Source organism: Notolabrus celidotus, chromosome 4, assembly GCF_009762535.1.
Source record: "Notolabrus celidotus isolate fNotCel1 chromosome 4, fNotCel1.pri, whole genome shotgun sequence".
In the NCBI taxonomy this organism is placed as follows: Eukaryota; Metazoa; Chordata; class Actinopteri; order Labriformes; family Labridae; genus Notolabrus; species Notolabrus celidotus.
This window is the reverse complement of record NC_048275.1, coordinates 34,238,234-34,253,599: the sequence shown is the minus strand read 5'-3', so window position 1 is coordinate 34,253,599 and position 15,366 is coordinate 34,238,234. Positions and strand designations below refer to the sequence as shown.

Here is a 15,366-nt window from a genome sequence, read left to right as displayed (position 1 = left end):
AAAAAGGTTTGTAATTTTTAAAGAAAAGGATCAACCTCAGGGGCCTCAGTCTGTCATTCAGGGGTACAAACATATTGTTTGTAAAAGACTCTGATGTTTATATGATGTTTCGTTATCGGGAACACTTCCTGCTTTGAAGTCAGATGATTATGAAACTCTGAATTAAAGCACAGCTAAGTCTCTTATTGAGTTTATCTGATCCAGTCAGTGTAGATAAAAAACAATAAGTCATCAGTTTCATTATTTTCCTTATCATAAAGAATGACACACAAACTGAATGTATCGTTATATTATTATATATTTATTGAACAAATACATTCACTCACAATTTACTCATCTAAAAATGTTTAGGTAAGTAAAAGCACTTCTCCGAATTCTTAACAGCTCAATGTCATCACATACAATACTGAATCAGACATTTAAAAAGTAACTTCTTAATCAAACATTTTCAGAAAGAAAGCTTATATAAATAACAGCAATATACAGGGTTTTAAAAAAACACAGTTGGTTGTTTGGCTACGGAAAGTTATTACACATGAAGGATACTGTAGCTGGCATTATCTGCAGAAAAATTGGCAAGTGTGAATTAAACAGTTGTGTTTTCTCTGCATGGTCAAAAACTAAGTAATGAAGTGGTTTAGTTACATGTATTTACAATGAATCTGGACTGAAGTGTGACATGTCAGGTGAGTCTCGTGGGATCAGTCAGAATCCTTGATATTGAGGCCGAGCATGTTGGAGAGGCTCAGCGACATTTTGTCATTTTCATCCTTTGTGGAAATAGTCGGGGCTGCCAGGTCCAGAATTGAGTCTGGTTTTTCTACTTTAAATGTGCCTCCTCTCACCAAAGAGGCATCTGCTCCTTCTGCAGAGGTGTTGACACCAAAACTCGGGGTGGGCAGCTTCAGATCAATTTCCCCTCTTGAATCTGTTGGTGAAGTATTGGGTGAGGGAGCTTTCTCCTTTGCCATCCTCAATCTCTCAAAAATGTCAACTTTTTCTCCTGACTTTGACGTTGAATTGATTATTGGTAAGCGGACTCCTTTGCTGACAACATAATCCTTTGCTTCTGTGTTGAGTTTTGCTAAGCCTAAGGTATCATCAGTTCCTCCAGAGCCCTCACTGCTGTTAGTGGGCAGTCTGTGGAATTTAAATGCAGGAACCTCTAAGTCTGCATTGGGACCATCAATTTCAGAATTTATACCAATTCCCTCATCGTCACCTGAAACAGACTTTCGGCCCCATTTGAAGGGCCACCTCAGCTTACTCTTTGGAGACCCTTTAATATCAACATCTGCATCTGCTGAAATTCCCAGGTTAGGTTTGTTGAGGCTTGTGCCCACCTCTGGACCAGAGAGATTGACACCAGGTGAGCTGATTCCTCCATCAAAACTTGGAGCTTTGAGCTTCAAATCAGGGACTTCAAGATTTGCATCTGCATCAACCTCTGGAGCTTTTGCATTGGATCCCAAGTTAAACTTGGGAAGCTTGAAATGTGGCAGTTTTGACTTTTCAACATTTGCATCCACATTTGGTGCTTTCAGATCTACTTTGGGTGCTCCAATGTCTGCCCCTACCTTTGGTCCACTTAAGTCTACTGATGGAACTGAGATGTTGGCATCTGCTGTGGGAACTTCCACTTTAGCATCTGGTGCTCCGAATTTTGGAAGCTTGAAATGGGGCAATTTAAAGTCACCAAGCCTTGACTCTACATCCAGATCTGGGGTTTTCAGCTGTGCATCGGGTGCTTTGAGGTCTGCTTTGGGCAGATCCAGACTGGCTCCCTTTAAATCAGTTTTAGGCAGATTTAAGTCAACATTTGGTAAACTGAAGTTAGATTTGGGGGCCTTAAGGTCAACATTTGTGTTGAGATCAGTATCTAGATTTAAGTTTGGAGTACTGAGATCTCCTTTGATTGAGGGGGCAGAAAGATTCATGTCAGGTCCTTTGAGACCAGAGAGTTCTGCATCGGGTAACTGAGCCTTTGATCCTCCTATGTTAAAGCCTGGCAGTTTGAACCCAGGCTTGTTTACAGAAATACCAAGATTTGGGGCATCCAAACCACCTTTGATATTTGGTGCAGACAGATCAGCTTTGGGCAGGTCAACATTAATGTTTGGTGAGTCTAAATCAGCATCCAATTCAGGACCTTTGACTTTGGGTCCTCTGAGATTTGGGAGTCTGAATTTAGGTAACTTAAGTTTACCATCTGGTGAGTCAAGTTTGAGATCTGGATTATCGATGTTCACATTTGGACCACTCAGATTTGCGCTAGGCAGGTTGACATCAAGGTCCGGAGTCCCGATCCCACCATCAATTTTTGGTCCAGAAAGATTCAAATCTGGTGTATTCAGATCAGCATCGATGTCAGCCTTAGGGCCTTTCAGTGGACCAAATTTAGGTAATTTCAACCCTTTGAAAAATCCAGACGGACCTTCAACATCTGGAGCATTGATGTCAAGGTTTGCATCAGGTGCTTTTAACTCCCCGTCAATCTTTGGAGCTTTGAGACTTAAGTCAGGAGCAGATACATCAGCATCTAAATCAACATCTGGACCATTCACTTTAGGACCTGAGAAGTTCCACTTGGGCTTCTTGAGAGTCGGAAATTTGATCCCTCCAGATGGAGCTTCAATGTTTGGAGCATTGATGTCAAGGTTTGCATCAGGTGCTTTTAACCCCCCGTCAATCTTTGGAGCTTTGAGACTTAAGTCAGGAGCAGAGACACCAGCATCTAAATCAACATCTGGACCATTCACTTTAGGACCTGAGAAGTTCCACTTGGGCTTCTTGAGAGTCGGAAATTTGATCCCTCCAGATGGAGCTTCAATGTTTGGAGCATTGATGTCAAGGTTTGCATCAGGTGCTTTTAACCCCCCGTCAATCTTTGGAGCTTTGAGACTGAAGTCAGGAGCAGAGAAACCAGCATCTAAATCAACATCTGGACCATTGACTTTAGGACCTGAGAGGGACCAATTTGGCTTTTTGAGAGTGGGAAATTTGATCCCTCCAGATGGAGCTTCAATGTTTGGAGCATTGATGTCAAGATTTGCATTAGGGGCTTTTAACTCCCCGTCAATCTTTGGAGCTTTGAGATTTAAGTCAGGAGCAGAGACACCAGCATCTAAATCAACATCTGGACCATTCACTTTAGGACCTGAGAAGGCCCACTTCGGCTTTTTCAGTGTTGGGAATCTGATTTTGCTTGAGGGGCCCTCTAAGTTGGCATCTGGAAGTTCAGCTTTTGGCAAACTCACATCAACATCTGGTCCATCAATATTGCCATCAATTCTTGGGAGAGAGAGGTCTGGTGTGTTCACGTCTACTTTTGGACCATTAAGTACAGGTTTCTTCCACTTCTTATGAGGCCAGTTGAATTTTCCTGATGGGGGGTCAATGTCTAGATCTGGGCCATCTACATCGAGACCAGGACCTTTAAGGCCAGCTTTTGGGAGATTCAGGTCTGGTCCGTTAATGTTGCCATCAATATTTGGGAGAGAGGCATCATAGTCTGCATTCAGATCTCCTTTCAGGCCATGAAGTCTGGGTTTCTTCCACTTATGATGAGGCCAGGTAAATTTTCCTGATGGTGGGTTAAGATCTGCATCCAGATCAGGACCTGTAAGACCAGCTTTTGGGAGATTCAGGTCTGGTCCGTTAATCCCGCCATCAATTTTTGGAGCTGAGAAATTTAAATCAGGTTTATCTGCTTTAATGTCTAAGTCTGCTTTGGGGGTATGATACTTTGGCTTGTTCCAGTTCCAAGGCAACCAGCCCCATCTGCCAGATGAAGCATCTGCATCAATGGTTGGGGCTTGCAAGTCTACATTAGGACCCTTAAGATCAGCTTTTGGCAAATTGACATCGGGAGCATTTATCCCAGCCTCCAGATTTGGAGCAGAGAGATTCACATCTGGTCCTTTCAGGTTTGCATCTAAATCCAGATCTGATTTGGGGGTATTAAATTTGGGTTTTTTCATCTTCCAAGGAAGGTGAAGTCCACTAGATGGGGGATCGAAGTCAACATTTGGGGTTTTAACATCTACATCAGGGCCTTCAAAGCCTGCTTTGGGAAGGTTGACATCTAGATTTGGTGTGCTGAGATCCCCATCAATCTTTGGTGTTGACAGACTGGCATCAGGTCCATTCAGGTCAGCATTTAGACCTTTAAATTTGGGAACTTGCCATGTTTGATGAGGCCACTTAATATTGCCTGAGGGGGCATTAAGATCAACATTTGGGGTTTCTAACTTAACATCAGAAGTTTTCAGATCCAGTTGTGGGTTCAAGTCTGGGCCTGACACAGAGAGGTTGGGGGTCTTAAGATCTAGGTCACCTGAAAGATCTGCATCTGCGTCTGGGGATTTGATTGTAGGTACATTGAAGTGTGGCATTGAAAACTTTGGGGCCGTAAATTTGGCGTCGCCTGTTTTGATTTCTGGTTTCTCAATGTCAACGGAGGGAGTGTTGAGCTTGACATCCGGTGCTCTAAGGGTGCCATCTAGATCTCCTTTTAGATCTGGTCCATTCAGCCCAACGGAGGGCAAAGCAAAGTTACCCCCAGTGTCAGCTGAGGGCTTATCTAGATTGAGACTGGGAAGGTTCCCATTGAGAGTGGGAAGACTGATCCCCCCACCAACCCCCTGCCCAGCATTTATATTTCCATCCAGGCCGTTAAGGGAAACAACAGGAGCCTTAGTCTGTGCGTCCAGGGACAGATCCTTCTTCAGGTTGAGCATCTGTTGGGGAAAAATGAATAAACAAGGTACATTTTATATCTACCAAAGCAGAGCTTGTGTTTCTATTTACTGACATGCTTAAGCGTTCTAGTTACTATCGACAAAGTGACTGATGTCTGTTACTATTAGAAGGTTTCTGACATAGATATCGTTAATTAAAAAGAATTGAAGAAACATTTTTGCAGGATTTTTGAGGTGTTCATATACAAACACATTTTCTATCAGACCAGTTGACTTAGTTTTGTATGTCTCTGTATAAAGTTGTGGTTTAGGACTAGGTCTGCTCTCCCTTCAGATGTCAGCTGGGCTTAAGATGCTGAACAGGAAGCACATGTCCCCAACCCTGAGCCTTGACCCCTCCCGCCATTCCTGACAAACCATGCTTCCTGGATCACAACTCATCCCATCCTGCCAGGACCCCCACTCATCCCACCTTACTCTAACCTCACTCAACCCGCTCTACTTCAACGCCTTATTTCCCTCCCCACCCTGGCCCTGCAATGCACCAAATGGCAGCATTTCAGATCAAGACTGAGACGTGGTCCTCCCTGAATCCAGATGAATTGGATTGCATTTTGATAAGCTTGTATTTTCTTGTCACACGTGGTGCTGATAAATATTTTGCCAACATCAGCCTGTGACTGATAGAAACCAAGCGGCAGTCTCCGGTCTCAAACTATGAAGCCCATGCGGAAGTGTTATAAACTGCAATACATTGAGAATCTGCTTGAGGCTGGCTGCAGAAACACTGTGCAGCATTAATAAACATGTTTACAGCCTGGTACAAAAAACGGCTTGGCCCTACGAAGCTAATCTCTCTATCGGCACACACTGTACGGGGGGTGAATTTTTTTCTAACGTGACGGTTAAGAAGATATTAAGATTACGAGGTATGCCCAAATAAGGACATGACTGACGTGACTCCCGGTCGGGAAAACACAGCTGTTGGCTAGGAGGCTCATACTACGTCACACTCTGCCTGGTTGAATTCCGCATTTCCAATATGGCTGCCGCCGTCTCAGGAACAGATGGGTGACGTCACGGATACTACGTCCATATTTTATACAGTCTATGATACAAACACATACACAGATGGAGGAGCCCAAGAATGGACCAACTTGTGTTAGGCCCAGCTCAAACCAAAAGCTTTGTGGTATTTATATTGTGTCCAATGTTAAAAATACCAATGTCAAGCAGTACTGTGAGTCGAAGTACAAGTCTTCTGAGCAATCATACACACTCAAATCTGAATGAGAACCCAGACAATAAAGAAATAGAGCCTAAAATGATCGATCCATTAGACTCCTGACGCAATGATTCACGGCCCAACAACATGCACATGTTCCCTCGAAGTTGTTTACATTTTATATTAACATATAAATCTTTCAGCTGACTGAGAAGCTGCCTAATCCAAGCCCAGATCTAAAATTAAATCCAGACAAACAGAAGATCACTTCGCCCTCTTGACAAGAGAAAATATCATCTTCACTTGAAGACTTTACTCTCTTACTGGACCTCTTGGTCTTAATTATACTTAGTAAACTACTTAAACCCCCCATGTCATGTACCTCTGCAGGGTTTTTGAGATCCAAGCCCAAGGAGCCGACGTCCAGCTCCTTCTTTGTCAGAACCTTCATGTTGTTGTCATATGGCTCCAGGACCTTCAGGATGTCCAGCACTTGATTTTTGTTGAGGTGATCGAGGTGGATCGTGGCTGCAACGATCTCATCTCCTAAAATAAGGAGGAAGAACTCATAAGACCAAGCATACTTCTGCATGTTTTTAAAATACTCTACAGACACTTCAATAAGTGAAGAAAAACAAACATGTATTATTGTCCCTGTTCCTCTTTTTTACCTTTTTGCAGTCCACTCTTTGCAGCAACTTTGTCATCTGTGATTCCTGTGATGACCACTCCGTCCTCAGTGTCGTCCAGGACCAGGCTTTCTGAAATACTTCTGTCCCTTTTCCCGCTCTGTGACGGTAAAAAATGAGACATTACTGCACTACTTTCAAACATTTCCAACATGTCTTTTATTACATTTCATCTTTTTAATCTCAGGAAATAAGATAAATGTTAATGATTGTTTTTAAATGTTGCTTTTTTTATACTCACCATTGTGTTTGAGGTTTATTTACATCCACATGTCCAAAGTACAAAAATTAAAACATGGAAACTCCAATCACCGCAGAGATTTCTGTAAAACAGCAGAGAAAAGCAACTTTAGTCTTACATGAGTTATACTTAAACTATGTACTGATGTACACAAGATGCAGCACAACATGATCACAATTATTCCCAATTAAGATCTCAACATAAAGACTGAAATCATACTGAGCTATTTGCAGTGTTTGTTAAAGAGACACTCACAGATCCATTTGGACGTTTGTCCCAGCAAAGCAGCAACTCGTCTTTGTTTGTTTTAAAAAAGAATTGCACAGGCTCTTTCATTATTAACAAAAAGAACATAGGGGAAGTGAATAATAGCCAATAATAAATTAGTTTGGACCAGACTGAAAAGAAGATTGAGCACTGAAAAAGAAACAGGTCCTGTGTGTTGGTCTTCATGATCAGTGTATTTAGTCTGAACTGAAACAAACAGGCATCCTAACATCAGGCTGTTTAATCAATTTAAGTAGATTCAATGTGTTTCAGTTGTTATTGTAACCTATTCTGCAGCTGTTAAAACTACCTATAAACTTTTGGAAAACATAATATGGGACCCTGGAGAACACACACCTAAAAACATGGAGGTTGATTCCGCTGAAAAAAGCACCGTCAGAAGGTAGAGTTTAAAACAGGATCAGCTAAAGATATGCAGATATGTAGACTCTAGAAACCATTTCCATCAGCTGTCTTCAGCTCTCTCTCTCTCTCTCTCTCTCTCTCTCTCTCTCTCTCTTAGGGTCAGTTCATCTCTGCCTGTGGGAGTTGTCCACCTGATATTAGCAGCCCTTTCATTTTCAGAGGGAGAAACAGCGACGCCCACACACCGTCTAACCTCACACTTTAGGAATTCAAACCCTCTGCCAGGTTTACTCAAGAGAATGTATGCATCTAAACCAGTCAGATTGGATGCATTCTGACAGGCATGCCTTTCTGCGCAGCGCAGCGCAACACACACTCACACACACACACACACACACACACACACACACACACACACACACACACACACACACACACACACACACACACACACACACACACACACACACACACACACACACACACACACACACACACACACACACACACACACACACACACACACACCTTAGCCACACCCAAAATCATCACATGATAATAAAGTTGCATAAATAAAAACAAGGTGAGGCTCTAAATCTGGGCAGCAAAAATTGTCCTCTGAAAAGTGAATCAAAGTTGTTTTGTTCCTCTATCATCCGAACTTGGCACCAATCCTTCAAAATCTGTGATGTTAGCAGGTCAACACCCATCAGTGTGAATGTAAGAGTCATAAAAAGGTGCTGCCTTGAGAGCTAATTAGGGCTTTAAGTAGGCAAACTTGGACGTAACAGTTTGGCTCATATGTTTGATAACATGTTATGAGATCTCAAAGTTTTGGACATGTGTGGTTCTGATGTCTCTACTCTACAGACCCTGCACTGACATCTACATAAAATAAGAGTTAGAACTGTGAGGCAGGTTCAGGCTCTAAACCGGTTATTAGTAGTATTTCAACATCAATAGAAAAACACTAACTTAAAAGTAATTAGACTGGTGTGGTTAACAGGTGTATCCTCTAAAGCTGGGTGGCAGCATCAGCAGGGTGTGAGCAGCCAGGTGACAGCAGAGTTTGGTATGTCCCTATCAGGACAACAGCATGTCACTTTGACCACAGGATTTTGCACACAGCGGACATATGATGAATCTACATTTCATTATAATCCTAAATATGTTTAATCTGAAACCTTAGTGTTGTCAGCACCAGAGTGTGAGATGAGTGAGATTTCTGGCTCTAGTCAGGTCATGACGCAGTAAGACATCACATTGAGACTTCACCTTGTGGAGAAATTTTGAAGATGCCACAGGATAATTTAATCAATTCCAACATGTCAGCATTACTGGCCCAAAGCTTGAACCTTTTACAACTTCAGGATCCCTTTAAACCAGTCTATAAACTGACAGGACATCTCTTTCACAAGTCCTGCTAATACACTCGACCGGTTTCTTTTAGATTAATAAACCAGCATTTGAAGAGGGCCACAATTTCAATAAAGCACCAATTTATGTATGAAAGCATGACATAATATTTATGATGCACAAGCTTTCTTTAGATCAGACAAATATAGTGAAGCATGCAGCAGCTTACCTCACTTTTTAAACTCTCCTCTCATTTACCCTCATATATTCACCAAATAGAGACGATGTGTGATGGACTCACCGTTTGGGCTGCTGGTGACACGTCCAGCGGAGGAAAGCCAAAGCAGAGATGTGTCCTCTTCAGTGAATCACTGCTGCTCTGTCGGGCAGGACGGTATCAGCCAGTTAAATGCCTGTAAGCTTAAAACTAGCCAGGAGAACAGGTTAGGCCGCATCAGCACCGCCTCTCTTAGTGCCCCCTTACAACACACACACACATACGTGTACACACACACACCCACATACGTGTACACACACACACCCACACACACACCTTGACTCCAAACTATGTCACAGAGAGTGACTTGCCGGCCTTTTGGCAGCCGAAACCTGACTAGAAAGCAGAGGTGCACACCACTCCTTAACAGGACTAACCAGGTTAACGAAGGCACACAGCAACAGTGTCTCACACTCCAACATTTCACTCTTCATTAAGCTTTCATTTCATCAACTATCTGTTTGATGGTGAACACGTATTAAAGCACTTTTATCACTTTTTGGCACTATTGTTTTTCAGAATCAAAATCAGGTTTATTTCCAAGCAGGTGAACACATAAGAGGAATCTGTCTTGGTGTTTTGGTGCAGACGCAACGAACCACAGAAGAAGAAGAAAGAGTGACAGTGATAGAACAGCACTGTTAATGAGGAATGAGATAAACATAGAAGAATATAAACATGTAAACAAAACATGGAGGTGCTGTATGGATGTGCAGGGAGGTGCAAAGATGATGGTGATTGCAATAGTCTCACAGAGTAGACATTAGACACAGTCTGTGATGTGAAGGACAATAAGTCTGATGTGCTTTAATGCAACAGTGTGTGAAAGCATTCAAATATGAGGTTATTCTGACATTTTAGATGAGTAATTAAAGGATCATAACCATAGACTGTATAAATAATGGACTGACGTCACCCATCTGTTCCTAAGTGCTGTTTTGAAGCCAATCGTCAGCAGCAGCCATATTGGAAATGCTGAACACAACCAAACTTAGTGTGACGTAAAGAAGCGGGGTTTGAGCCTCCTAGCCAACAGCTACAGTTAAGCCCAAAATTATTCATACCTCTGGCAAATTTTGACATGAAGTTACTTTTATTCCACCAGCAAGGTTTTTCTTGATTGGAAATGACACAGGCGTCTCCCAGAAGATAATAAGACGATGTACAAGAGGCATCATTGTGGAGAAAAATATTTCTCAGCTTTAATTCACTTTTGAACAAAAAGTGTCATGTCCAAAATTATTCATACCCTTTGCAAACTGTCACAGTCTGTGGGAAAATCCAAAGTTCTACACCATTCTAAATAGTCCAAGCTGTTCTAAAGCATCCTAGTTACCCTGTTTCATTGGGAACAGCTGTTTTAATGAACTCAACAGGTGAAAAACAGCAGCTCTCTGCAGTTGGTTTGTGGACAGTCATGGCTAAGACAAAGGAGCTCTCTGAGAACCTGTGGCTGCGCATTGTGGATGCTAGCAAGTTAGGAAAGGGCTATAAGGCCATATCTAAATGTTTTCAAGTTCCAGTGGCTACAGTGCAAACCAGTATTCAGATTCAGAATACTTTATTATTCCCCGAAGGACAATTCAGTTTTACAGTTAACCTGTCCATAGTACAGATTATACAGTAAGGAAATTAGGAAATAAATAACACGTCGTGACATCAGCAACTACCACAACCAGTGACCGTACAGCAGAGCGGGATGCTAGGTAGTTCCTTATTTATTCTGCCTTTGGTGCATTTAGCAGCCTTATGGCAGAAGGAATAAAATAATTAGCATAGCAGTTTGTTCTTTTCACCAGAACATAATACCGCCAACTTGAGGGCATGATTTTGAATTCACTGCCAAGAATGTGTCCCGGTTGGGTCAAAATTCGATTTGCTTTCTGGACCACATGCAATGTCCAAAGGGAGCAGAGGTCCTTAAACTGGACTCCAGTGACTTTGGAGCACAGCCTGATGATGTCATTCAGACACTTCTTGTCTTTCACAGAGAGACAGCCAATCCAACATAGAAAGGAATACGTTAGGAGACTTTCAATAAAACTCTGATAGAAGGAACATAAAATATTGAATATTAAAATGGATTATTAAAAAATACAGGACGTTCCGCACTGTGGAAAATCTCAGAGGACATGGTCGGAAGCCAAAAGTGACACCTGTGCTGTGCAGGAGGATAGTGAGAGAGGTATAAAAGAACCCAAGATCACCACCAAGGCCATCTTGGTGAATCTGGGCTCTGCTGGTGGCAACGTCTCAAGGCAGACAGTCCAACAGACACTGCACACTGCTGGGTTCCACGGTCGCAGACCAAGGAGGACGCCACTTCTCCAGATAAGGCACACAAAAGCCCCTTGGCCTTTGCAAATACTCATCTGGACAAAGAAAAGACTTCTGGTCTTCTGTTTTATGGTCACATGAAACAAAAATTTGAATTGTTTTGCCCCAATGATGTATCCTTCATATGGTGTAAAAAAGGAGAAGCCTTCAACCCTAAGAACACCATCCCCACTGTCAAACATAGTGGTGGGAACCTAATGCTTTAGAGGTGTTTATCAGCCAATGGACCAGGGAACCTAATCACAGTAAACAGCACCATGAAAAAAACACAATACATCAAGATTCTCAACAACAACATCAAGCAGTCTGCAGAGAAACTTGGCCTTGGGCACCAGTGGACATTTCAGCACGACAACGTCCCAAAACACACGGCAAAAGTGACGAAGAAATGGTTAGCGGACTAAAGCATGAACGTTTTGCAGTGGTCCAGCCAGAGTCCTGACTTGAATCCAATTGAGAATCTCTGGAGGGAGCTAAAGATCAGGGTGATGGCAAGGAGACCCTCCAACCTGAAAGAGTTGGAGCTCATCGTCTTATTATCTTCTGGGAGACGCCTGTGTCATTTCCAATCAAGAAAAAACCTTGCTGGTTGTATAGAAGTAATTTCAAGTCAAAATTTACCAGGGGTATGAATAATTTCGGACTTAACTGTATGTTTTCCCACCAGTCAGTCAAGTCAGTCATGTCCTTAAATAGGCAAAACTCGTAATCTTAATACCTTCTGAACTGTCGCGTTAGAAAAAAATTCAGTTCAAAAAGTCAAACAGCAGAGGTGCATGTTCAGCTTAGCAGTTAAAATGTGCACCTCTACAGTCCTTGATGCAGCAACCTCCTCAGCCTTTTAATCACAACGAAAAAAAAATCTTTAAAAGGAAAAAAAAATCAAGTTGCAGATTTCTGCTTTTATTGTCTCTGATGTTTCTACTTCACTGCTGATGACCACACTACAATTTAACATCAACAGCAGACATGATTATCATGTTTTAATGTGTCTGCCCTCTGATTGTCATAGTGACTGAATGATGCTGCAGGGATGGCAGGAGTAACACATTCAGTGACGCATTAAAAGAGGTCTCACTTTAAAAAGCAGTGATTTGAAATAAAGTGGTTCAAAACTTCAAACACTTTGGATCAGAATAAGCAAGATGCAGTCTTATTATGGTTAATATTTACTGTTTTAATTTAAACTAAGCTTGCATCATCCCATCATTGTCTAAAATGTCTCAGAAGATTAGTTTGTGGTTGAATAGTTGTCTTTTAAAATCATGTAAATGAACTTCAACAGTAAAGTACAGCACACGTCACCAATTTCAAAGTATGCATAATTTAATTATTATTATTATTTTGTATTGCTGTTCCCACTCTAGAGATGGGAATAAGCCACACACGTGTAAGTCATAAACTAGTCTTAACCTTTATGTGTCTTTTCTTGAGCTACAGTGGAGACAATAAAGGAGAGAGAATGATCACTGGTTGTAAGATGATGAAAAGCTCAGGTCAAATTTTGAAGCTTCTTTGTTTTCTTGGTCTGATGTTTCACAAAAATCCACACATTTATTGTCAAATGTTTTCAGTGTTGGCTCATGCAAACAGTGAGGTTCAATGACATGAATATTAGCAGCCCTTTCTACCTCATCAAACATGCAGTAAGCAGTAAACCTGGCAGATAACAAACATGGAGGAGATTAAGAAAGTATCAAACCACTGTTACTGTCACCATGTCCAGACCTGAATGTGACGTGATGGTTGTTCACCGTTAGGACCGGATGTTAGCTCGCAGCAACACTTATATACGCGCCAGTGTGTATAAGCCCTCTCTCATCAGATCAGCACCAAAGCAGCTCTGACCTAATGAGACGTGGACTAAACAAGAAGTCCATCAGTGTCTTGTTATAGTCTTGAAGTGTAGGTCAGGCATAAATTTATTTTCCAATTTCCAATTGATTTCATGCTGGGGGAAAATTTCATTTAAAAAAATCAACACAACATTGGCTCAAATACAAAGAAGAGTGAGTAAACAATACAGGTGTTTGTAATGTGGGAAAAGGGAAGAAAAAGGTAAAACAAAAACCTTGAATCATGACTACCACTGACTTGGGAATTGTAGGGTCGCTGGTTCAAGTCTCAATATGGACCAAGCTTGGAAATTTGGCTGGTAGCTGAAGAGGTGCTAGTTCATTTCCGGGACACTGTCGAGGTGCTGTTGATCAAGACACAAAACCCCCAACTGCTCGTCTGATGGCAGCCTCTCACTCTGACACCACTCTGTCACATTTAAGGCAAAGGAAAGTGCAGGAGCCAAAATGCAGACACAAAAAAAGTATTTAATAAACTAAACTAAAACAAAACAAAACTTACTTCTAACAAAATCCACGGAAGAAAAACTGGAGAACACTAGAAGACACAGGGAGGCTGCACAATGAACTGGCACAGAAAGGAGGAAACACAGAGACTAAATACTGACAGGGGCAATCAGACTCAGGTGAGACAACGAAACACAGGTGGAACTAATCAGGGTGCAATCAAACTGAGGTGGGGAAACAGAGGGCAGGAAGTAAAACTAAACCAGACACAGAAGGAACAAGTAACCCAAAATAAAACAGGAATCACTGAGACTGAACGAAGAAACACAAGAGAAAATAAATACAAGGAAAAACTACCTCAAGACTACAAATAGCACAGGAAGAACAATAAACTAATCTTAACAAAAGCAACTCATGACATCTCCATTAGACTCCTGTATGTGCATGTGTGTGTGTATCAGCAGATGTGTGTGTAACATGATCAACACCAGAGAGAAAAAACTTCATTTCCCCCACAGGGATTCATAAAGAAAATCTTCTTCTACCATTTATAGTTGACTCATGAAGCATAAAAGGTTGTGATACAATCACACATCTGCCGTACATGCACACAATCACAGATAAGAATCGATACAGACAAAACAAGATCTCCAAATATTTATATTGAATTCAGATTTCAGTGTGAATCTGGACGAAAGCAAGGCAAGGCAGCTTTATTTGTATAGCACATTTCATACACAAGGGCAACTCAATGTGCTTTACATTAAAACATTAAAAGCATTGGAAACATTCAGACAAGCATAAAAGAGCACAATTAAAATGACAAATATGATAAAAAATAGAAAAGAAAAGGAAAATTAGAAATATATTAAAAATGTAATTAGAATTTGCATTTAAAGCGACATAAAAAAGAAGCCAAAATAGGAAGACAGTGGCAAAAAGGTCTTAATCTTTGATTTAAAAGAGGTGATAGTTGGAGCGGACCTACAGCTTTGTTCTGACTCTCAGGACTGAAAGCAGACCAGTACCTGGTGACCTCAGAGGTCGAGATTGATCATACAGTAGCAACAGATCAACAATGTATTTTGGGCCTAAACCATTCCGGGCTTTATAAACCATCAGCAGGATTTTAAAGTCTATTCTCTGACAGACACTGTCAGACTGGAGTGATGTGGTCTACTTTTTTGGTCCTTGTTAGGACTCGAGCAGCAGCATTCTGTATGAGCTGCAGCCGTCTGATGGACTTTTTAGGGAGTCCTGTAAAGACCCCGAAACAGTAGTCTAGTCTGCTAAAAATAAATGCATGGACCAGTTTTTCTGCATCCTGCTGAGACATAAGTCCTTTAATCCTTGATATATTCTTAAGGTTGATAGTAGGCTGACTTTGTAATTGTCTTAATGTGGCTGCTGAAATTAAGGTCTGAGTCTGTGACTACACCAAGGTTTCTGTCTTGGTTTGTACATTTCATGAAGCTAAAACATGACAAATATATAAGGAAACAAAGTAAAAGTAGATGCTTATTTCTTTTATTCCAGACTGATAGTTGTTGTTATAATTGTCTACATTAATCTGATTCCTGACATCGTATCATTGGAGATATACTG

At 41.4% G+C, this 15,366-nt stretch overlaps 1 protein-coding gene across 3 annotated transcripts; it reads right to left on the bottom strand.

The window, feature by feature from the left end:
• Window positions 1-280: 280 nt before the first annotated feature.
• On the bottom strand, window positions 281-13,908 carry si:ch211-125o16.4 (neuroblast differentiation-associated protein AHNAK). 3 transcript variants are annotated; one of them, XM_034681825.1, is made up of 7 exons: window positions 13,817-13,908; window positions 13,553-13,723; window positions 9,146-9,223; window positions 6,856-6,937; window positions 6,597-6,714; window positions 6,308-6,471; window positions 281-4,739 (listed from the first exon to the last, which is right to left on the bottom strand). In XM_034681825.1, the coding sequence occupies exons 4-7, from the start codon at window positions 6,856-6,858 to the stop codon at window positions 702-704; spliced, it is 4,323 nt and encodes a 1,440-aa protein (XP_034537716.1). In that variant the 5' UTR covers window positions 6,859-6,937; window positions 9,146-9,223; window positions 13,553-13,723; window positions 13,817-13,908; the 3' UTR covers window positions 281-701. The 3 variants fall into 3 exon arrangements, with proteins under 3 accessions (XP_034537716.1, XP_034537717.1, XP_034537715.1); XM_034681826.1 differs by having other exon boundaries at window positions 9,146-9,271; window positions 13,553-13,894; XM_034681824.1 differs by having other exon boundaries at window positions 13,553-13,894.
• Window positions 13,909-15,366: the final 1,458 nt, after the last annotated feature.

What these genes read in the sequence shown, in the direction of transcription:
- si:ch211-125o16.4 (XM_034681825.1), bottom strand. An exon ending in AAAGAGTGGACTGCAAAAAG is followed by an intron (nt 6,472 to 6,596) that starts GTAAAAAAGAGG and finishes TCCTTATTTTAG; the next exon opens with GAGATGAGATCGTTGCAGCC. An exon ending in ATCTCAAAAACCCTGCAGAG is followed by an intron (nt 4,740 to 6,307) that starts GTACATGACATG and finishes TTTCCCCAACAG; the next exon opens with ATGCTCAACCTGAAGAAGGA.